We start from the raw sequence: 23,813 nt of genomic DNA on the forward strand, positions 1-23,813 counted from the left end.
CTTGCATAAAGCTGGAAAGGGTTACAAAAGTATCTCTAAAAGCCTTGATGTTCATCAGTCCACGGTAAAACAAATTGTCTATAAATGGAGAAAGTTCAGCGCTGTTGCTGCTCTCCCTAGGAGTGGCTGTCCTGCAAAGATGACTGCAAGAGCACAGTGCAGAATTCTCAATGAGGTTAAAAATGTTGACATAAAAAAAAAAAGTTGTGGACTACATTAGGCTACGTTCAGTAGACCTGTTTTTCCCCACCAATCAAAGCACAGAGAAATGGACTAAGAATAATAATTGAATAGAGACATTGGTGATTTTATGAGCTTAATCAGATCTAAATTATTGTTATTGTCACTGAATTAATTATGTACTAATCTGACGTGTTAATGTTGTTCTGTTCAATTTGTAGTGTAGGCCTATTAATTGTACTAATATATGCTAATTATGTTCTGGCTTGCCGACTATTGGCTCAGATTTTTTTGGGGCCCGAGGCTAAACCTAGTTGACGAACCCTGTCCTAAAGCTTCTGAGCCACTATATCAAAGCTAGTCGGTGTGATCCATTAATTCCATTAAGTAATTTACACGACATCTGGACCTGACCATCTATCTGCTAATCTAACGGTTAAATAAATGTTACAGGGACATAATACAGGTGCAGAGGGAGCTGTTGGATCTGGATAGGCAACGGTTGCCCACATGATGAAATCTCAGTTTAAACCGTAAGTAGTGGATATTTAGACGGCAGATCCAAAGGTTAAGGTTAGGCAATAGCTACATGGGAATTGAAATTGGTTAAGGTTAGTGTAAAGGTAGCCTTGATTCCAGCCATCCTAGGTGTGTCAAGCCATTCTCAAATGCGAATACAGTGTTGCAGGGGAGGCTGGTGGGAGAAGCTAAAAGAGGATGAGCTCATTGTAATGGAATGAGCCCGTCCTCCTATAGCTCCTCCCACTGCCGCCTCTGCAGTGTTGAGATCTGATAAAACGAGACTAAGGTAAGGGTTAGGATCATTATTGGATAATAACCTTGGCTGATGCTCAGGATCAATAGCCCCATTTCTACAGGGTGCTAGCTGGCATCCTGTGTCCTGATCTTGCCCACATTCTGATTGTGCCCACATTTTTTAAAAGGTGTAGACGATTAAAATAACTAATTGTGATCAGATCTTCCTGACCATTTCGGAAGTAGTCGGGATGAATTGATTGGTTGGATGGATTAAATAGATGTTTTTCTCTCACCCATCTACACATAATACCCCATAATGTGTTTAGACATTTTAGATTAAAAAAAATTAAAAAGAAATACAGAAATATCTCATTTGCATAAGTATTCTCAACCCTGAGTCAATACATGTTAGAATTAGCATTGGCGGCTAAGAGCTTTGCACACATGTATTGTACAATATTTGCCCATTATTTTCAAAATTCTTCTAACTCTGTCAAATTAGTTGTTGATCATTGCTAGTCAACCATTTTCAAGTCTTGCCATATATTTTTAAGCAGATTTAAGTCAAAACTGTAACTTAGCCACTCAGGAACATTAACTGTCTTCTTGATAAGCAACTCCAGGTTTTAGGTTATTGTCCTGCTGAAAGGTGAATTAATCTCCCACTGTCTAGCGGAACACAGACTGAACCAGGTTTTCCTCTAGGATTTTGCCTGTGCTTAGATCCATTCCGTTTATTTTTTTATCCTGAAAAACTCCCCAGTCCTTATTGATTACAAGCATACCCATAACATGATGCAGCTACCACTATTCTGGAATATATGGAGAGTGGTACTCAGTAATGTGTTGTATTGGATTTGCCCTAAACATAACACTTTATATTCAGGACAAAAAAGTTAATTGCTTAGCCACATTTTTTGCAGTTTTACTATAGTGCCTTGTTGCAAACATGATGGATGTTATGGAATATTTGTCTTCTGTACAAGCTTCCTTCTTTTCACTCTGTCAATTAGGTTTGTATTGTGCAGTAACTATAGTGTTGTTGATCCTTCTGTTTTTTTCCTATCACAGCCATTAAACTCTGTAACTGTTTTAAAGTCACCATTGGCCTCATGGTGAAATCCCTGAGTGGTTTCATTCCTCATCGGCAACTCAAAAAAAAGTTTTTTTACCAATAGGTGCACTTCTTTGCGAGGGATTGGAAAACCTCCCTGGTCTTTGTGGTTGAATCTGTGTTTGAAATTCACTGCTCGACTGAGAGACCTTACAATTATCTGTATGTGTGGAGTACAGAGATGAGGTAGTCATTCAAAAATCACGCTAAACACTATTATTGCACACAGTGAGTATATGCAACTTATTAACTTAATTTAATCAATTTCAAATTCAAGCTGTAACGCAATTTTTTTTTGAAAAAGTCGAGGGGTGTGGCGAATACTTTCTGAAGGCACTGTATAATATTTTAAAGGCACAGTGCATTCAAAATGAGGTTTTCCTGTGTTTTATATCATATTGTACAACAGCTAATGAAGCTAACGTTGTAAAAGTGTGATTTTTTTTAATCCGTGTTTTTTCCTGATAGTTGCTAGTTGAAAATGCAATCTACACAGGACCTTCTAATCAGCAGATTTGCATGGGTGGGAGTTTTGTTTTTCCATGGTGACATCACCATGCGGTAAATTGGTTAATAAATTGGTCCAAACCTCTCTGCCCATAACAGCTAGTTATCAGTTTCCCCTCCCACTCAGACTACTCCCAGACAGTCCTTTTAACATTCTCGCTTTTATTTTATCAGGTAAGTTGACTGAACACATTCTCATTTACAGCAACGACCTGGAGAATTGTTACACGGGGAGGATTGGGAAAGAACAAGCCAATAGGAAGCTGGGGATGATTAGTTGGCGATGATGGTATGAGGGTCAGATTGGAAATTTAGCAAGGACACCGGGGTTAACACTCCTACTCTTACGATAACTCTCTTCCAAAAGACGGCACCCTACACAGGGCAATGTCCCCTATCACTACTCTGGGGCATTGGGATCTCCTTACACCAGAGGAAAGAGTACCTCCTACTGGCCCTCCAATGCCATTTCCAGCAGCATCTGGTCTCTCATTCAAGGACAGACTTTGCTTAGCTTCAGAGGCAAGCCAACAGGGGGATGCATGGTGCTTGATAAATTTAATTTTTATGGAAATCTATTACAGTAAGGTACTTAAATTGCTACCCAGAAATGAACCCCCCCCAATCCCCCAAGGCCCTTTCTCAAAAAATGAGATGAAGTCACTTAAATAATGGTAGAAGGCATAGATTTCAGCTTTATTGTCGTCACATTTTTTTGTCATTGATTTATTTACAGACCTGTACAGTGCTGCAGGTTAAATGGTATATGATATAAATATAGATGAGTCCTTAGACGCTGGGGGGGAAAAGAAGCATTAGGATCTCCCAACATACTTTTCTTTTTTGTTGTTGCCCATAATCAAACTGAAGGCTTGACTGGAAGACTGATGTTACAAGATGTAACTGTTCCCGACATTGAAATATTTAGAAGGAAGGAATCCAGGTATACCTCGTTTGTACATACTTTGGTATACCTTTGTGTTTATGTCAAGCTGTAAGCATTGTGAACTGCGACATTGACCATCATTATACAAAGCATTTGAATTCTGTGTTCGACATAGCTTCAAAGGCTGGGTAGCTTGGGGCGGCAGGGTAGCCTAGTGCTTAGAGTGTTGGACTAGTAACCAAAAGGTTGCAAGTTCAAATCCCTGAGCTGACAAGGTACAAATCTGTCGTTCTGCCCCTGAACAGGCAGTTAACCCACTGTTCCTAGGCCGTCATTGAAAATAAGAATTTGTTCTTAACTGACTTGCCTAGTTAAATAAAGACACAAAAAATAAAAGGCAGAGATAATGCCTCTACCATAGAAGGCTATCACTGTTTTATTACGATGATAGGGGCTTGATATATGGCATGCAGTGCTAGCTGTCTCCTGCATAGTAAAACGACTTGTATCAACCAATTCATCCGAGTGAAAATCAAGCTTGATGGATTTTTTTTGTTTGATTTCATTGTGTTTTTTGCAGCTTGATCTGTAAAATTGTTTAAAACATTAGCTGAGGCAGTAACAACAGTGATCTGTGATCTGTCCAGTTCTTAGATTTAGGAATACAGTATGGGGGGGGATGTTGTCACCGCTAAGCTTTTCAATTGGTTTACATAATTGAATGGGTTCAAGAGATTCATCTTTCAACCCAGATTAGTGAAAATGCCGTTATATATTTGTTGCTTTTAACTGTAATGGATTTTTGGGTGTAGCATTTGAGGCACACCACTACCATTTCCTTTACTAATGGCTTAGCAGCCGACTCTTACTTGAGATGCACACGTCAAACTTCCTTAGCCGGTGAAATAATGTGTACTTGTTCTTTGTGGTGTGTATACAATGGCACCCTGATTTAATGCTCTGTGAAATGTACCATCTTGCCCAGCCTTGACTCATTCGTCATTTAAAGCGTCTTGAACATCAGTTGTGGTATGGTAGGAACTGACCTGCCATGACTGACTAAAACCCACTGATATGACCTATCTTATAAACGCCATACGAAAGCCCATCAAGCGTATTGTGCTTGTACTACCATTCATTAAAGACTTTGACAGTTGTTCTCCTTTTCCAAACAACTCAACTCTCCATTGTGCTTATGTGTGCCTATGGCCTGTTAAAATAGCATCACTATTTTAAGAAGCCATTTGCTCTCAATAAAAATACCATGGCCTTTGAGAGTTGCATATTTGTGCTGTAAATTCTATGGGGCGGATGGCAGCAGTTCCTCATTATGTAGAACACAGTATGTTAAAACCAGGGTGCTTGGCCCAAGACATTTTGGCGAAAGCAAAATGTATTTGTGAACCCAGAACTCGTTTTGTGTACAAAAGCCAAGTCTCAGTAAAAGTGTGTCAATCCATCCTCGTGTCCTGATTTCCTCGAGGCATGGGGGACTTAGCCAGCCCTCAGGGATGTGCTATTGTCAATGTCATTCAAATTCATAGAATGGGAGGGTGCTGAACCTCTGTAAAACATTCCTAAACATAGCCGCAGGAAGTAGGGATGCTGAGGGTGCTGCAGCACCCCCTGATAAATCGAAAAAACATCCTTAGTGAACTTGGCCTTTATTACTCCTATATGAGTGGACAAAAATACTCATCAGCACCCCCAACCCAAAACAGCTTCCCACGGCCATGTTCGTAGAGCATAATTTCGTCAAAGTGACCGTTGTCAGGCCCTTGGTTGCTGCAGCTCGTCGTCGTACATGCTTAATGGGTAGGTGGGCAGGATGAATAATGAGCTCTCCTTTGTTGGTCGACCACAGGCCCCCTGGGATGCCATTATCCAAGAACCCTGAACTGGGAGCTTCTGTCTGGGCAGACAGATGGAGAGGGAGGCATGTACCTGCTGACTCCAGCAAAAAATCTCAAGTGAAAAACATTGGCCATTTGAGGTACTAATAAATAACTTCCTACATCGGACCTGCTATTTGGCCGCAGGATGGCACGCGTCAAGCGGAAACGATAGATATTCACTGAAAGGCAGAACCGGTCATTTTCAAAGCAGGATTCAATGATACTCTTCTGCTTTATCGGCTCCCAAGACAAAGATATCACACACCCCAGCTCGGAACTCTCATCATCTAGATAACGATGGAGACCAGCACATCGTCTGGATTGAAAATGAGAGGATTAACCAAGGTCTTTGTCCAAGTATGAATTAAACAGAAAAATGGCTTTGGTCCATAGAATGTCATCAACATCTTGCATCAGCTAGTAGATCTTCGTAGTGTATTGTTTCAACCTGAAGGAGAGTGATGTCTGTCTGTCTGTCTGTCTGTTGGGCATCCAGTAGTCCTCTTTTCCCCAGAGGTTCAAGGTGAATCCCATAACAGAAATAACACTCTCTGGCAATGCCTCTCCAGTAGACCGATGCCCCTCCCCCTCCCCCTCATGGCACATCACACTCAATGTAGGGGATGTCAATGTAGCGGCTGTCCACCTCCAACCACTGCTGCACGGCCCGGGCCACTATCTCCTCGGACAGCCGCTGGGCATACTCCAGCAGAATGGGGTCCACCCGGGCAGAGTCGTCCGCGGACCCCGTCTCATAGTGGACCAGCAGCGCGTTCTCGCCCTGCCACTTCCCAGGATTGCCGTCCGCCTTCACCGAGTTGGCGTACTGGATCGGATCGCTCTTCTTGGATTTGACGCATCCCATTATATAATTAATGGAGCATTGATCTCAGAGAGGAGGGGAGAGAGGTGGTGGTGAAGGAGGAATGTGCCGGAGGGGGACTTGGCCCCTGGTTAAGAAGCGACGGCTAGGAAGCCGATTCTTGTCTGAACTGAGCTGCGCTGAAATAGTCCAGACAGTCAGCCATGCTCCGATGCTGCCCTACTTATATCTTCCCCTGTGCTGTAGGGAGAGAGAAGAGGGAAAGGATTTCAGTTATTTACTTTCCATCAGAATCTGCCTAAAACTACCAAATGAAATACTTGAGAGGCCTACTATTTAGACAGTGACTTCATTACCCCTGTTACCACACAGCAGCAGTAGCTACAGGTAACTGCCAAAATAAAGGAAAACACTAGCATAAAGTTGCTGACTCCTGGTGGCTTTAATGCACCTTGGCTTACATAGATTTTATGCTCATCAAACCATTCAGTGACCACTCATGCCCTGTGGATGGGGGCATTGTCATCCTATGGGGGCATAACCACAGTAGCCAAAATAATGGCCTGCCTAGAATTGGTATACATGACCCTAAGCATTATGGGATGTGAATTTCTTAATTAACTCAGGAACCACACCTTTGTGGCAGCACTTGCTTTCAATGCACTTTGTATCCCTAATTTACTTAAGTGTTTCCATGGCAGTTCCCTGTATCTACTAGCACACGAAGCCTAGACTAGGCTGTTGTAGTGACCTTTGGGGAAAAGGTGAGTCTATGACAGCTGCTATTTGGGCTTACAGTAGTTATTTTGAACCTAATTTGTATGTATTACCCATGATCTTGTTGTTTGTATCCTCAGTCTTTTCAGTCTTCATAAATAGACCACGTGACTCTGGGTTGAACGCACAAAGCACTGCTGTTATTTGATGTAGTCTCCATCTGTCCTGGTGTGTGTTGCCTCAGTCCTGCCTGATCCAGATTCACAGCGGCGGGCGTGTGATTATTTATTTTAGACAGAGCAGCACACTATTATATCATCCTGTTCATCTCTCACATAGGATGAGCCTTTTTACTGAAGTTGCAAAATGATGCCACTGTAGCTTATGGTTTTTGACAAGAGAGGCTACTGCTTATCTAACTACAGTGCTGAGCCATAAAACCGTCAACCAGATTTTTTGTTTGTTACATATACACATAATTTCACATTGTTGGAAAATAGGATATTGTCTGTTCCATATATCTCAAGCATGTCACTCTAGCCCTGATATCATGGGAAGCGACCCTTGAAACCCCCTCCTCACCTTTAACTATAACCCACTTTTATTGAACTAATAAAGGCATATGTGGAAGAATGTAACTATTCAAATGTGAACATAAAAGGTCCAGGAGAAATACTAGCCCGGATGGAGGAAGGGCGAAATAAATGGTTGTCCGCGTTGTAAATAGGCATCTAAGAAGTCTTACATGAGCGTATTTCTGTTCAATGTACCATATGTTTAGCGGTAGCGTCTAGTCCATTTCATACACAGTTACCAGAAAAATAGGTACATGGAATATTGCTGAAGCGTGGGATAGGTAGCTTACCTTCAAAAAGACTCTTGGAAAAGTAGGACTGGATGAGTTTCCCTCCATGAATATAAAATTCATCCCGTAGGAAAACGCATCGTTTTATCTTGAACGACACGTTTCAATAAAGAAGTCTCATACATCCACACGGTTTGTGAACCGAAATCACCAGTCCTCTCGGACTGTATCTACTCCGTCTCCTTATCAAACCGCCGAATATGCGTCCAAGGGTTGAACATGAAACTTGGAAGGCAGCGACCACATTGGTCAGGTTTCTCTCTCAGCACGAAATTTCCACCAAATTACCAAACTGGACATTCAATGTTCCACCATACCACATTGTGCAGTAATCCCACTAAATACAAACATCGATTTAATTAAACTCTCACATCCTGGAATAGTCGGACATGGAGGACTATACCTCCTTCTTGCCATCATTCTACTGGAGATTCTACATAAATCATCGTTGAAAGTGTTGCCTGTTTGACTCAACGTTCTGAAGGCAGTTAGTAAACTGTAGAACGGGTTGTGGAGATAAATTGTGCGCGTTCACACGGGTTACTGTTACTTGTAGAATATCACCCTCTTGTGGCGCATGGTGGCTCCATGCTTGACTCCTCAGTGACTATTGACATGTTTAAAGTAAGAAATACAGTCAGTTGTTTCTATAATGCTATCTACCTATAGATTATATTCCTGTCTCTTGCCTTTTGATGGACGTGTACTCACGATTAGCTTCCTTGTATCAAAGTGTTCTAAGGCTACTAATGCGCCTGCCGAGAGGTCTGGATCATTATGGCACGAGGTATATTAGCGAGCTTTCCCAATAGCCACTGCAGTCGCACTGTGTCAGATTTTCAGTTATGAGTTATCGGATATGTTCAAAAGCAATTGGTGTCATTTAAAAAAATATATATGACGCATTCGTAAAACAGTAAAACTCATTGGACGAGTGTGCGTAAAACGGTATAATGTACATGAGTTAAATTCGTTAATGTTTTTGTAAATACAGTATGGTATATTTTCTTTCACATAAGGGTTCCAGTCTCAAATTCGATAACGATAATAGGCTATAATTAAACATTCATTAACCTAACATAGTTTCATGCCATTCATATTGCTGCGTAAAATGTGCATAAAGTGGGCCATTTGATTGACTCTTGTGAGCCATACACATCTTCTAAATGCCGGTTGCATTGATCTAAATTAGAATCCATATGTTACTGTTTATTTGTGTAGGAAAATAATATCTCATAACCTGTGCGTAATTTTGCAACTGTTGTTGATTAACCGCATGATGGCACTAAACGTCTGGACTAAAAAGCTTTCGTAAATAGTAAGCGCAAACACCTCAAGACAACAATATCCAGTAGCCTATAGATTAATACAGTATCGTAGGCCTACAGAAGAGCCCATTTCGCCATAAATGTTCAATGCAATAGTATCTATCCTATAGCCTATTGATAAAAGTATTTAGCATTTGGAAACAAGTTTAGAAAGAAGTAGGTCTACTCCATGTAGCCTATATCAATATAGACTAAAGAGTGGTTCCTGTCATATTTGTAAATTAATATACCTTACATTTTCGAGAGAAACAGATTTAGAGAGTTAGGCAAACTGGTCATATAACTAACTGATCGCAATGAAGGGAAGTCATAAAACCGATTCATTTGAACCCTGTCGCGTTGATGGGATGAGCGGAAAAAACGCATTTTCTCAGTGGCGTTCCTATGGTGACAGGCTTGCGGATTTAAGTTTATGCAATTAATCAATATAACCGCATCCGTAATTTGATTTGACCATTTGCAGAACTGTCTTGTCTTTGATTGATAGTGTAGTTGTCTCAAAACTATTCCGAACCTTGCCATACCTCTTCGACAGAAAAATACAGTTGATGTCTGTCCGTTAAATTCATTGTTGCCAGCCCAACCAATCGTCGATTTTGACGACACAAAAGAGAGGCCAAAGTTGCAGTATAAAAAGGGCTGACGAATTAAAGTATGCCACCTATCAGTGTAGAGCCTGATTTTAAACACAGGCAACTCTGTAGTCCGCCTTCACGCAAATACATATTCACTTTTGGATTTTTTTTTTTTATAGCAAACTCCGCACCTTAGATAATGAATCTGATGCAGGTTCTAATTTATCTGAGTTTTATGGTTGCTTTCGGTCCAATGGGTCTTGGTGATCAAACGGCGCACCACCAATCCCCTGCCACGGATGACGGTGAGCAGTGCTCAACATGCGAGGTCCGACAGCAGATCAAAAACATGAGATTACACGCCATCAAGTCACAAATTCTTAGCAAACTGCGACTCAAGCACGCGCCCAATATTAGCCGAGATGTTGTCAAGCAGCTCTTGCCCAAGGCACCACCTTTGCAGAAACTTCTTGACCAGTATGATGTACTTGGAGATGACAATAAGGATGGACTTATGGAAGAAGATGATGAACATGCCATCACAGAAACAATCATGACAATGGCCACTGAACGTAAGTTGTATATGATATTAGTCAATGCAACACTATGTGTCTCAATATAATAACTTTGAAAAGGCACCAGAGCTCAGATGTTTTTTACGCATGGGGCACAGTGCGCAACTTCATGTCTGATCCCCTATTAGCCTTCTTGCACCACTATGTTGGAAATAGGTTGACATTTCATAGGAATTATTAATGATTTGTTTATCTGTCATATCATGTTGACTTGAAACAAATATATAACTTTTACGTCCGAGCCGAGTTCCATCTTACAAGGTGCTAGTGGCTCTGGTGTTGAGTGTGGCGGTTCTAAAACTATATAGGCTATATTGGAAGATACCCTGGAGATGACACATTGCTGAGTGTTTTATCGTTTTTCAATGTGTCATGACATTGCAACTTTAAATATATATTTTGAAAGTGGTTTTCCAATGGGTTTCGGTAACGAAAACACAATTGTGAATTGTGTTACATAGAACCGCAAAAAAAGCAGTCATTTAATATAGAAATGTAGTTTAATGGAGAAAATAGATAAGACATTTCCATATTCTAATTCAAATTCTAATTTTTCTCCTCCAGCCGAATCCATCGTCCAAGTTGATGGGAAACCCAAGTGTTGCTTTTTCTCCTTCAATTCGAAGATTCAGGCGAACCGCATAGTTCGGGCACAGCTATGGGTGCACCTTCAGCCACCTGACGAAGTCACCACCGTGTTCCTGCAAATCTCCCGCCTGATCCCTGTCACGGACGGGGGCAGGAACATACAGATCCGGTCTCTAAAGATCGACGTGAATGCAGGAGTCAGCTCTTGGCAGAGTATCGACGTGAAACAAGTGTTGTCGGTGTGGCTGCGGCAACCGGACACGAATTGGGGGATCGAGATTAATGCGTTGGACTCAAAGGGAAATGATCTGGCCGTTACCTCAGCTGAATCCGGAGAAGGACTGGTGAGTTTAGATTTATCTCCCATCGAAGCAATTTACAAATAGGTTCGTAGTTTATCCTCGTGGGATCTATGGGAAGTAATCCATAACCAATTTAGTAATGCATAATAATGCAATATCCACATTTAACACCCTTGGCAAGAGAAGCCAAATTCATGTTTGTGTCAAATTGTAACCAGACTAATTTAGAACCAGGGCTTCAAATACCAGTTGTTTATTATCGATACCTGCTGATCAGAGGGGTTTTGGCACTCTGTGGATTGGCTCTCATGTGCTCATATTTAAAACATATCTTAGAAGCTTTAATATAAACACACATACCTAACATACCTAACATACCACATACCTAATATCCTGTGACAGAATATTTGCCCTTGCCACCAATAATCTCATGTCCTATCACCTGGTTACATAAAAATTCACATAATTCACATGGCCAGAACTTCCAGAAGTCTTCTGTGTGACTGTGCTAATCAGAGGAATTTCCTACAGCCTCTGTTATCACACACACACACACACACACACACACACACACACACACACACACACACACACACACACACACACACGTTTAATGGAGAAGGGTGGGGTTTGCACACAGCTGGCACCCATTTCTGGTGCAATTAGAATACTTTTTACCAAACCAAGCATTAAAGTGAGTGTTTAAAAATGCAGTAATTTCAGTGGCACAAAGTATCACAACACCCAAGTTTGAGACCTTGATGTAAAAGGATCAGCAATATTAGATTGGAGTAACAAACTCCAATGTGCTTCCCAATGTGTCACGTTTCTGTATTGTGCCCTCACAGCAACCCTTCATGGAGGTGAAGATTTCGGAGGGCCCGAAGCGCTCCAGGAGAGATTCGGGCCTGGACTGTGATGAGAACTCCCCCGAGTCCCGCTGCTGCCGGTACCCCCTCACAGTGGACTTTGAAGACTTTGGCTGGGACTGGATTATTGCCCCCAAGCGCTACAAGGCCAACTACTGCTCTGGTGAGTGCGAGTACATGCACCTGCAGAAGTACCCCCACACCCACCTGGTGAACAAGGCTAACCCCCGAGGCACCGCAGGGCCCTGCTGCACCCCCACCAAGATGTCCCCGATCAACATGCTCTACTTCAACCGCAAAGAGCAGATCATCTACGGCAAGATCCCATCCATGGTGGTGGACCGCTGCGGCTGCTCGTGAGCGAGAGTTCTGCTGGGGAAGGGGAGGGGCTTAGCCAGGGTCTCCACCCTGGACTTTGGGACAGATCCATCCACACTACCAGTGCTTTCTGCAGAACACAGTGCAATAGAGCCACAATAGCGGCTAAAGAAACACCTGTCCATTCGCTGAGCAGGCTTCAACCACGGACATGTCTCGTTAGTTTTTTTTTTTTTTCATTTTCATTTTCTTCTCTCCTCCAATCACATGTTCGCCCCACAATGGCCTAAAGTCACAAGGATGTAGGAACACAATGCCTGTTGGACTTGACATGGACACACACCAGACCTAGGTTCAAATAGTATTTGTTTTTTTTCTTCAAATACTTTAACGTTTAATGGAGAAGGGTGGGGTTTGCACTTTGGGGAATAATCCATTGGTTCCATTGAACCAGGCAAGCTCAATCAAGTGCAGCTTAAGTATTGGAAATAAAACAAATACTTTTTAAACCCAGGTCTGACACACATAGACTAATCCCTCACCCCCCCCCCCCCCAAGCTTTTACAGCTTACGTTTAACTATCGGTGTGATAATCATATAAGCAATGTTTGAGAGTGAAACCGGGAATCCTCAAGGACTTTTGAAAGGGCTTGGAAAACTATAGCTGAGGACTCAGTCTGAACTGGCCTTCATGCACAATGCCATAAACACCATATACACACACAGCAACAGTGCATTCTTATTCAACTTTTAATCATAGCTTTACCACCATTCAACTGCCTGAACTGCCCTACTCACTTGAATTATTCTTATTGTAAATCAACATTACTGGACAGGAGGACTTGAATCGGAAGCACAATGAATGCAGTCTACACATTGAGATGTGTTTAAGACAGAGAAATATATATTTGAATGTTAAAACCACGTTTAAACTCTGTCTTACAAATAACACAGTTTGCACTATGGCAAACCAATAGAAAGAATTGGTTGCTACAAAAGTTGTAAAAACTGATTTTGATACGTTTGCTAATTTGTATTGTATATGCCATTGTTTCCATTAGCAGTTGCCTTTCTAAACCACTGTTAGTAAATGTATAAGACCACAAACTAGCAAGAAAACGTTACAATAGCGACTGTATACCTGTTTAACAAATAAAGGTGCTTGCTTATATGTTAAGTTCAGTTATTTCATACAATAGCTTGGTAATGGTATTTCAATGCACAAGGAATACTAGGGATGTGAATGCATTCTAAACAATGTGCGCTTTCAGCAATGTGTTCTGACTGACACAAGTGCCATGTGGAATCATATAGAGGTCATTTATAACATTCCTGTTCGTGTGCATTTGGTCACAAGCCTCAGTCATGTAAATCCAATCATAAGATGAAGGTTCTCGTAATAAACACAACGATACTAATTTATCCATACGGTTCCAATTCACATCCAATAAACGTGGTACATTATAGACATCAACAGAGTTCATTATTTTCTGCGTCAAATAGGGCTCAAACTTACAATGTTCTGCACAGCACAACTTATAGCCAGCTGTCTAAGCCATCAGGGCAAGAGACAGGTCTGTCATTCCATGAGTGACAATTGGCTTTAGATCTCATGGATGGGGACATCACTGATACACTCCGGCCAACATGCTACGGGCAGGTTTCTCATCCACTACACAGACAATTTAGTCAAAGAGCGCAAGCCCCAAAACCCCAAAACCATGAGCGTGCCCAGGCTAAGGAACAGCATGGCTCTTACCATACCCGTTCAAATGATTGGAACAACATGGTGCCTTTCAGCTGACCAATCACGCAGACCCAGCCACACCTGGTGTTACCATTTCGTTTCCTCATCAAAACAACATAAAATAAGCCGAGTGGTCTGGATAACGTACAGTGGGATCCGAAATTATTGACAGCCTTGATAAAGATGAGTAAAAATTAGCATATAAAATAAGTAGTTAAAAGATTGAGCTATATTGTAGGCTCCCCAAAAAATATTTTATACTAGTACAATTTTATATTAGAAACTTGGTCTCAGGTGGATCTTCCAGCACAATAATCACAAGCACACATCAAAATCCACAAATAAATGCTTAATTGACCACAAAATCAACATTTTGTGATTGCCATCTCAGTCTCTGGATTTGAAACACATTGAAAACGTGGTTTGAATTGAAGAGGGAAGTCCAGAAGCGAAGACAAAGGATATCAAGGATCTGGAAGTATTCTGTTTGGAGGAATGGTCTAAGATCCCTCCTAGTGTGCTGTCAAACTCATAAAACATTTGAGAAAAAGGCTCAGTGCCGTTATCCTTGCAAGGTGAGGTATTGAAAACGGTGTCATTAATTTTGAAGAACATTTTTCACTTGATATTATTATTTTTCTGAGCAATTGTATTCGAATAAAATATAATTTCTCCAAAATGTTTAGCATAAAATATAGCTCAGTATTTTAATAATTTATTTTATACAGAAATGTTGTTAATTTTATCAAGCGTGTCAATAATTTCAGACCCCACTGGATGTCTCATTCAGTTGAGTTTATCCACCATTATTCTTTCAACAGATGTCTTCTACTGATGGATAAGCAACAGGAGGTGTGTGAGTTTGTGTTCTTGAGTTTGTGGTCAGAAGGCATTGCGGTCTAATGAGAGGATGTGAACTCTTGCATTCTGTCAGCATGACTTATTGGACTGATGGCTTCATGGAGGCTTCACTTCCGCCCAGCAGAGGGCGAACTGAGCAATGGCCCAGAGTGACTTCCTTTCCTGCTGTGAGTTGGAGGCCTGCCATGACAGTCAGGTGGGAATCTAACAGAAGGGTGCAGTGGATTCACAGAATAGCTTTCCTTGAGAGTCAATCTGTTTTTCAAACGCTTTCCCTTGCCCACTGCCAGCCATACTCATGCACACGGACACGTAACAGGTGCATTTTCAGGAGGGAGAGAGCTAAAGAAGCAAGTTCTACACATGACATGGGCCCCATACTGTAATAGTGTGCATATAGGCTACATAGCATTGGAAGGAAGTTCTAAGAAAGACCACAAATAGTAGTAGGAAGGTAGAATATTGAAGAAATCATGCCAGATCCAAATCATTCTCAGAGGTAGATGTGATCAATTCAATTAAAGCATGTAATAAAATGACATTCACACAAATAACATTGAACGTTATAAAATGTCAACATTACATATGGCAATTTTCCAAAATGTTTACGATGGTGGAAAAATGACATCTATAGTTCAATGTAATACCTGATGTAACTCTTGCTAATATATAGACTAACAATATAGACTAACAGATTCATGAACACCAATGAATGTGGTAGTTAGCACAAATACATGATTAATTACGTTACAAAGCATTGAGTATTCTTTATGCCAACATCATATTTTCCACCAGGTTAATCTATTTCATTTTACAGAGATTGAGCTTTCAGAATTTGTAAAGGAACTCAAATCTATTGATATTAAGAAAGCGGCTGGCCCGGATGAATTGAACCCTTATTTAAAAGAAATTGGTGCAGAGATCATTGCTGCCCCTCTCACTCATATATTAAATATTTCATTGGCGAGTAATACCATACCAAAAGTCTGGAAAACGGCCTATGTCACACCTTTACGTAAGGGTGGAGATCCGCCCCAGTTGGATAACTATTATCCCATATCTAAATTGCCTGCACTGGCAAAAGTTTTGGAAAACCTGGTGAACTCACAGTTTAAATACTTTCTTTATAATAACTCAGCGTTATCTCAGTTGTAGAGCCAAGCATAGTACAGTTACTGCTGTAAGTAGGGTTGTAGGTGATATAGATCCTAGATACTCAGGACAAGAACAATCACTATTTCACTTTTTATTGACTTATCGAAGGCCTTCGACAATGTTGACCATGCCCTACTGTTGTATAGACTAAAAATGGTTGGTTTAAGTGTTGATGCACTGGATTGGTTCCAAGACTACCTTTCTGACAGAACACAGTGTGTTGCTCAGGAGGGTATGAAATCTGAGTTTCAAAGGATTACAAAAGGAGTTCCCCAGAGCTCAATTTTAGGTCCGATCATTTTTACACTCTATATAAATTATATAGGGAAGATTGTTGATTCTGCTAATCTCCATCTGTATTCTGATGACACAATTATTTATTCTAGTGCATCTAATATTGAGAAGGATTTTCAGGACTTACAGTTGGTTTTTGATGTTATTCAGAAGCAGCTTTTCCAATTGAAACTTGTGCTTAATGCAAGGAAAACAAAGTTTATGGTTTTCTCTGCCCTGAAAGTAAACAGATGGAGTCCCTTGCAGATTTGAACTATAACAGGCCAGCAAATTGATAGGGTCACCTCCTATAAGTATCTTGGGATTTGGTTAGATGAAAAGCTACATTTTAAACAGCACATTGATAACTTGACCAAGAAACTGAAGTTGAAATTGGGTTTCTATTACCAGAACAAATCTTGCTTTTCAATGTTAGTCAGAAAATATCCCTCAAAGCACTTGAAAAAAATCAGTGCTGGATTATGGTGATATTGTTTATATGCAGGTCTCCGCAAGTAACTTAAACTCTGGACACAATGTATCATGGTGCTTTAAGATTCATTACAAATGCTAGATCACTGACCCATCACTGTGCTTTGTATGCCACAGTGCATTGGACCTCTCTTTCCACCAGGAGGCTAAAGCACTGGTACACTTTTGTGTACAAAGCATTGATGGGACAACTCCCTTTGTATCTCTGTACTTTAATGACCAGATACAGTAAAGAACAGTCTTCGTTCACAGTCGCTGCTGTCCTTTTCTGTTCCTAAGGCTAGAACTGAGATGGGGAAACAATATTTTTTCCCATAATGCCCCTTCATCCTGGACATGCTTCAAAAAGGTTTTAAAGTCAGGGGAGTTAGTGTCCTTCTCTGTTTAAAAAAAAAAACTCAGATTGACAACACTGTTTTGTGATAACTGCAGTTGTTTCTAATCTTCAATTGTATCTGTAACTTGTGGCACTTTGTCTTTTGTGTGTATTTTGTATTTTTCTGTAATATTTTATGGACACGCTACTATTTCCCTGTTTTGCATTCTTGCCAGGTCGCCCTCGCAAAAGAGATTTTTAACCTCAATGGGTTTACCTGGTTAAATAAAGGTAAAAAAATAAAAGAAATCTAGTTCAATGTTGATCTAATACCTAATCGGCAATATAGCCTCATGTTGCGGGCCCTCTAACTTTTCTCCCTTTACTTAAGGCTTATTATTGTTTATTCCCTAAGAGTCTATTTGACGGCCCCGTGCGCCTCTACTCTCCATTCTACTGGCGAACGTGTCAATCACTGGAGAATGAACGAGATGAGCTCTGTTCGAGACTATCCTGTCAACAGGACATTCAAAACTGTAATATTGTGGCTGAACAAGGACATGGATAATATTCAGTTAACTTGGTTTTCCATTCATCGGGAAGAAAGAACCGCAGCCTCCGGTAAGATCAGGGGGTTGATGTGTGTATCTTTGTCAACAACAGCTGGTGCTCACCTCAGTTAGAGTACCTCATGATAAGCTGTAGACCACACTATCACTATCACCACACTAGACTGTCCCCAGTCTACCTGGCCATGCTGCTGCTCCAGTTTCAACTTCCACCTGACTGTGCTGCTGCTCTAGTTTCAACTGTTCTGCCTTATTATTATTCGACCATGCTGGTCATTTATGAACATTGAACATCTTGGCCATGTTCTGTTATAATCTCCACCCGGCACAGCCAGAAGAGGACTGGCCACCCCACATAGCCTGGTTCCTCTCTAGGTTTCTTCCTAGGTATTGGCCTTTCTAGGGAGTTTTTCCTAGCCACCGTGCTTCTACACCTGCATTGCTTGCTGTTTGGGGTTTTAGGCTGGGTTTCTGTACAGCACTTTGAGATATCAGCTGATGTACGAAGGGCTATATAAATACATTTGAGTTGATTTGATTTGATTTATTTACCAAGAGATTTTTCATCTAGATTCTTTGGAGCTGTCTATTTACCACCACAAACCAATGTTGGTTCCAGAGGCGGTGCTCCCAGTGGCCGGGGACTTTAATGCAGGAAAACTGAAACCGTTTTACCTCATTTCTACTTGCATGTCACATGCGCAACTATCTGGGAAAAAAACTCTAGATCACCTTTACTCCACACACAGAGACATGTACAAAGCTCTCCCTCGCCCTTCATTTGGCAAATATGACCATAATTCTATCCTCCTGATCCCTGCTTACAAGCAAAAACTCAAACAGGAAGTACCACTGACGGTCAATACGGAAGTGGTCCGATGAAGCGGATGCTAAACTACAGGACTGTTTCGCTAGCACAGACTGGAATATGTTCCGGGAATTCATTAATAAGTGCATCGAAGACGTCGTCCCGCAGTGACCGTAAGCACATATCCCAACCAGAAGCCATGGATTATAGGCTAAAGGCTAGAGCTACTGCTTATAATAAATCCCGCTACGCCCTCCATCAAACAGGCAAAGCATCAATACAGGACTAAGATCGAATCCAATTACACCGGCTCTGATGGATTGGCATGGCTTGCAAACTATTACGGATATACAAAGGGAAACCCAGACGTGAGCTGGCCAGTGACGCAAGCCTCCCAGAGAACCTAAATGCCTTCTATACTCGCTTCGAGGCAGCAGTGGAAAAAAGTATCCAATTGTCACACTTGAGTAAAAACATAGATTCTTAATAGAAAATGACTCAAGTAAAAGTGAGTCACCCAGTAAAATCTGGTTTTAAATATACTGAAGTATTGAAAGTAAATGTATTTACTAAAATATACTTAGGTACCAAAAGTAAAAGTAAAAATCATTTAAAATTCCTTACATTAAGAAAAACAGATGGCACGATTTTCTTGCTTTTTTACAAGCAAAAAGGGGCACACTCCAACACTTTTGATAAGTGTGTGAATTGGACCATTTTTCAGCCCTGCTAAGCAAGTACTTTTGGGTGTCAGGGAAAATGTATAGAGTAAAAAGTACAGTATTTTTGTGAGGAATGTAGTGGAGTAAAAGTAAACATGATCTAAAATATAAATAGTAAACTAAAGTACAGATACCCCAAAAATGTAGTACTTTAAAGTATTTTTACTTAAGTACTTTACACCGCAGCTTCGAGGCAAGCAACACTGAACCATGCATGCTCTCCGTAGCCGATGTAAGACCTTAAAACAGGTTAACATTCACAAGGCCGCCGGGCTAGACGGATTACCAGGATGCCCACTCTGAGCATGCGCTGACCAGCTGGCAAGTGTCTTCACTGACATTTCTCCCTGACTGAGTCTGTAATATCTACATGTTTCAAGCAGACCACCATAGTCTCTGTGTCCAAGGGTACCGGCCTAAATGACTAACGTCCCGTAGCATTCACAACTGTAGCTTTGAAAGGCTGGTCATGGTCTACATCAAACCGCCATCCCAGAAACCCTGGACCCACTCCAATTCGCATACCGCCCCAACAGATCCACAAATGACGCAAACTCTATTGCACTCCACACTGCCATTTCCCACCTGGACAAAAGGAACACCTATGTGAGAATGCTGTTCATTCACTAAGCTAAGGACCCTGGGACTGAGCACCATCCCCTGTAACTGGATCCTGGACTTCCTGATTATATTATATTTTTTTATTTACGGATAACCAGGGTCACACTAACACTCGGACATAATTTACAAATGAAGCATTTGTGTTTTTTGAGTTGCCAGATCACAGGCAATAGGAATGACCAGGGATGTTCTCTTGATGTGTGTGAATTGGACCATTTTTCTAGCCTGCTAAGCATTTGGGGCTCCCGAGTGGCGCAGCGGTCTAAGGCATTGCATCTCAGTGCTAGAGGTGTCACTACAGACCCTGGTTCAATTCCAGGCTGTATCGGAACCATCCCCGATTGAGAGTCCCATAGGGCGGCGGTTTGGCCGAGGTAGGCTGTCATTGTAAATAGGAATTTGTTCTTAACTGACTTGCCTAGTTAAATAAAATAAATGTAACACTTTTGGGTTTCAGGAAAAAGTTAAAAGTACATTACTTTCTTTAGGAATGTAGTGAAGTAAAAGTTGTCAAAAATATAAAAAAAGTAAAGTACAGATACCCCAAGAAACAACTTAAGTAGTACTTTAAAAGTATTTTTACTTCAGTACTTTACATGACTGCTCTGTCGTGGTAGCAATAATACTGCACGTGTTGGATTGTTTTCCTGGTCTGCTGCTTAATCAGGGGTGTCAAACTCATTTTGCCCTGTGGGCTGCATTCGGTCTTCAACGAGGTCCGTAGGGCCATACTAATTTCAACATTTTTATTTCCTTGCTGTCAGAATGTTTATTTTTCTCTATCCATCGTTTTAAGATTTTTTTAATGCTCCCTGATTGTCTACCTTTCATTTGAGTGATTATTAGTGGTGTCAAATAAGGGGTGAACTGCAGCGGTGTAAAGTTTTGACTAATCATTCCTACATCTGTCACTGCTAGTTTTTCCAGAGAAGTGATGCTGTCAACAACATTCCATGCTTGACAGGTGAGGAAGTGACAGTGAGAAAAGTGGAAGGAAGGGAGGTGGGGGTAACCCCAGCGGTGGCTAGGGAGACAGCTCAGGATTCCCCTTCGTCTGGTCCACCTCCTATACCAGTCCCAGATGGGCAGAGGGCCACGAACAATCCAACATCTGGAGAACTTCGGCAGACGTGCAAGACCTACAGAATCTGCTGAAATAAACATCTGTGGAACATTCTGGCAGGCACCTCTGTGGGGCGGAAGGACACCCTTGGAAGGTACATAGGTTAATAGGGAGGATGAAGCTGTCGCACTTGACAAAACCCTTCCGTGTTGCGTGTCTTCGCATGTGTTCTCTAACTGATTGGGGAATGTCTAATGTCTGAGTTGTCGTCAACGGCTAATCACTACTATTTCAGGCGTGAAGGAGACATTTGGGCAGCCATACTAGAGGGACAAACACTTTGTTCTGGCTCTTTGGTAACTGGTGTGGATTTGATCCTCTGTGTGCTCATGCCCCATCTATTTATCTAGTGACCATGTATGGGAAATCTTGACTGCCCATTGTCTAATTCCTAAGTGGCACATGAGATGGTTCGAAACAGGGGTCGTCAGCTCCAGTTCTCAGGGGCCAAAGTGTCAACTTTGTACTTCCTTGATCAGACACAGATTCAAAGGGGCGAAGACCTGTGCTAATGCGACTCGGGGAGCTAATGCAAGTCCTCAGGTCTCAGGAAGGTTACTCATCACACAAGTGAACCACTCAACCACCTACACTTCATTTCACGCAGAGACCCATCCAGGTCACAGCACCAATGTGACAGAGTGGGGTTTAAACCTGGGTCTCCTACAAACCAGCCATTATTCAAGTCTCAAGAAGCTTACACATTACGCAAGTGTGAGTAATGAATTTAATCAACGTAGATAGGTTAGACTCTGGCATAAAAATGCAGCAAGAGATGAGCCAATCCACCACAGAGAAGACTGGGAAAGCTTCTTAATCCTGGAAAGCCTCTCAATCCTCACACTGCTTGGAATCCAGATACCTGCAGATACGTAGTAATCACTAAAATAACCAGGAGAGGACGAGAATCAGGGGCCAGCTGAAAGGTTGTCTGTTAAAGTCTCTCGGGGTCCAAAGAAAACAATGAAATGCAATAAAAGGAGCCCGTCTGGAACAAGGGGAGCCAAATGTGAAGCTGCCTGTCATCAGGCCGCAATGATTTATCCTTCCCGTCCATACTGCTGCTTGCTTTTTCACTTAGCGGAGGAATCAGCGCTCCCATACCAAAATATACTGACCTCTGGAAAGCCATCACATGATTAATGGCATTGTAAAGCTACTGGAAGTTGGCAGATGGGATATCTTTGGTATCCATTCAAGAAAAATGTCAATTGCAAATGTTTTGTCACTTCTCTGATATCACAGAGTTCCATCCTCTGAAACAATCGTGTTCACGAAACGTCTAAATATCTATCTTGGTTTATGAAGAGGACAGTGACTAACATAAATGCGTCTTTAAGACAGCCAAAGTCCAAGGCAAGTAACTATTTGTTCCCAGGGTGCTGTGGACTGACAATGATGAAGGAAAGATGTTCCTCTATGGTGACAGGGAAAGGTCTGGCTCACGGAAACGGAATGTCTCCCACAGTCATTCCTATGGATGAAGAGGAATGTCACATACAGCACCTTCAGAAAGTATTCACACCCCTTGACTTTTTCAACATTTTTACAGTTTAAATTTAAAATGGATTACATTTAGATTTTGTGTCACTGGTTTACACACAGTACCCTATAAATGTCAGTGGAATTATGTTTTACACATTATTTAAATGTCTTGAGTCAATATGTATTCAACCCCTTTGTTATTGCAAGAATAAATAAGTTCAGGAGTAAAAATGTGCTTGGACTCCCTCTGTGTGCAATAATAGTGTTTAACCGGATTTTGCAAAGACTACCTCATACAATTATCTGTAAGGTCCCTCAGTCGTGCAGTGAATTTCAAACACAGATTCAACCACAAAGACCAAGGAGGTTTTCCAATCCAAGCTGCAGGCTAAAGTTAAATCTAGATTTAACTTTAGACTTGATTTCATCTATCTTAATCACTCCTCTTTCACCCCAGCTGTCAAACTAACCCTGATTCAGATGACCATCCTACCCATGCTAGATTACGGCGATGTACACTGCTCAAAAAAATAAAGGGAACACTTAAACAACACAATGTAACTCCAAGTCAATAACACTTCTGTGAAATCAAACTGTCCACTCAGGAAGCAACACTTATTGACTATACATTTCACATGCTGTTGTGCAAATGGAATAGACAACAGGTGGAAATTATAGGAAATTACCAAGACACCCCCAATAAAGGAGTGGTTCTGCAGGTGGTGACCACAGACCACTTCTCAGTTCCTATGCTTCCTGGCTGATGTTTTGGTCACTTTTGAATGCTGGCGGTGCTTTCACTCTAGTGGTAGCATGAGACGGAGTCTACAACCCACACAAGTGGCTCAGGTAGTGCAGCTCATCCAGGATGGAACATCAATGCGAGCTGTGGCAAGAAGGTTTGCTGTGTCTGTCAGCGTAGTGTCCAGAGCATGGAGGCGCTACCAGGAGGCAGGCCAGTACATCAGGAGACGTGGAGGAGGCCGTAGGAGGGCAACAACCAAGCAGCAGGACCGCTACCTCCGCCTTTGTGCAAGGAGGAGCAGGAGGAGCACTGCCAGAGCCCTGCAAAAAGACCTCCAGCAGGCCACAAATGTGCATGTGTCTGCTCAAACGGTCAGAAACAGACTCCATGAGGGTGGTATGAGGCCCGACGTCCACAGGTGGGGGTTGTGCTTACAGCCCAACACCATGCAGGACGTTTGGCATTTGCCAGAGAACACCAAGATTGGCAAATTCACCACTGGTGCCCTGTGCTCTTCACAGATGAAAGCAGGTTCACACTGAGCACATGTGACAGACGTGACAGAGTCTGGAGACGCCGTGGAGAACGATCTGCT

General features: G+C 41.7%; 1 protein-coding gene and 1 non-coding gene across 2 annotated transcripts; one reads left to right on the plus strand and one right to left on the minus strand.

The window, feature by feature from the left end:
* Positions 1-153: 153 nt before the first annotated feature.
* On the minus strand, positions 154-8,503 carry LOC109902416 (uncharacterized). Its single transcript, XR_004203662.1, has 2 exons — positions 7,747-8,503; positions 154-6,404 (listed from the first exon to the last, which is right to left on the minus strand). It is a non-coding gene; the product is annotated as an uncharacterized LOC109902416 (transcript).
* Positions 8,504-9,630: 1,127 nt separating this feature from the next.
* LOC109865677 (growth/differentiation factor 8) lies at positions 9,631-13,473 on the plus strand. The gene is made up of 3 exons (XM_020454050.2): positions 9,631-10,221; positions 10,789-11,156; positions 11,963-13,473. Exons 1-3 carry the CDS (start codon positions 9,849-9,851, stop codon positions 12,341-12,343), a joined length of 1,122 nt encoding a protein of 373 aa, XP_020309639.1. The 5' UTR covers positions 9,631-9,848; the 3' UTR covers positions 12,344-13,473.
* The last annotated feature ends 10,340 nt before the right edge of the window (positions 13,474-23,813 follow it).

Source organism: Oncorhynchus kisutch, linkage group LG2 (genome assembly GCF_002021735.2).
Source record: "Oncorhynchus kisutch isolate 150728-3 linkage group LG2, Okis_V2, whole genome shotgun sequence".
Classification (NCBI taxonomy): Eukaryota; Metazoa; Chordata; class Actinopteri; order Salmoniformes; family Salmonidae; genus Oncorhynchus; species Oncorhynchus kisutch.

Coding starts and splice junctions, on each gene's coding strand:
- LOC109865677 (XM_020454050.2), top strand. CDS start 9,849: ATGAATCTGATGCAGGTTCTAATTTATCTGAGTTTTATGGTTGCTTTC. Junction 10,222..10,788: donor CATGACAATGGCCACTGAAC/GTAAGTTGTATA, acceptor TTTCTCCTCCAG/CCGAATCCATCGTCCAAGTT. Junction 11,157..11,962: donor CTGAATCCGGAGAAGGACTG/GTGAGTTTAGAT, acceptor GTGCCCTCACAG/CAACCCTTCATGGAGGTGAA.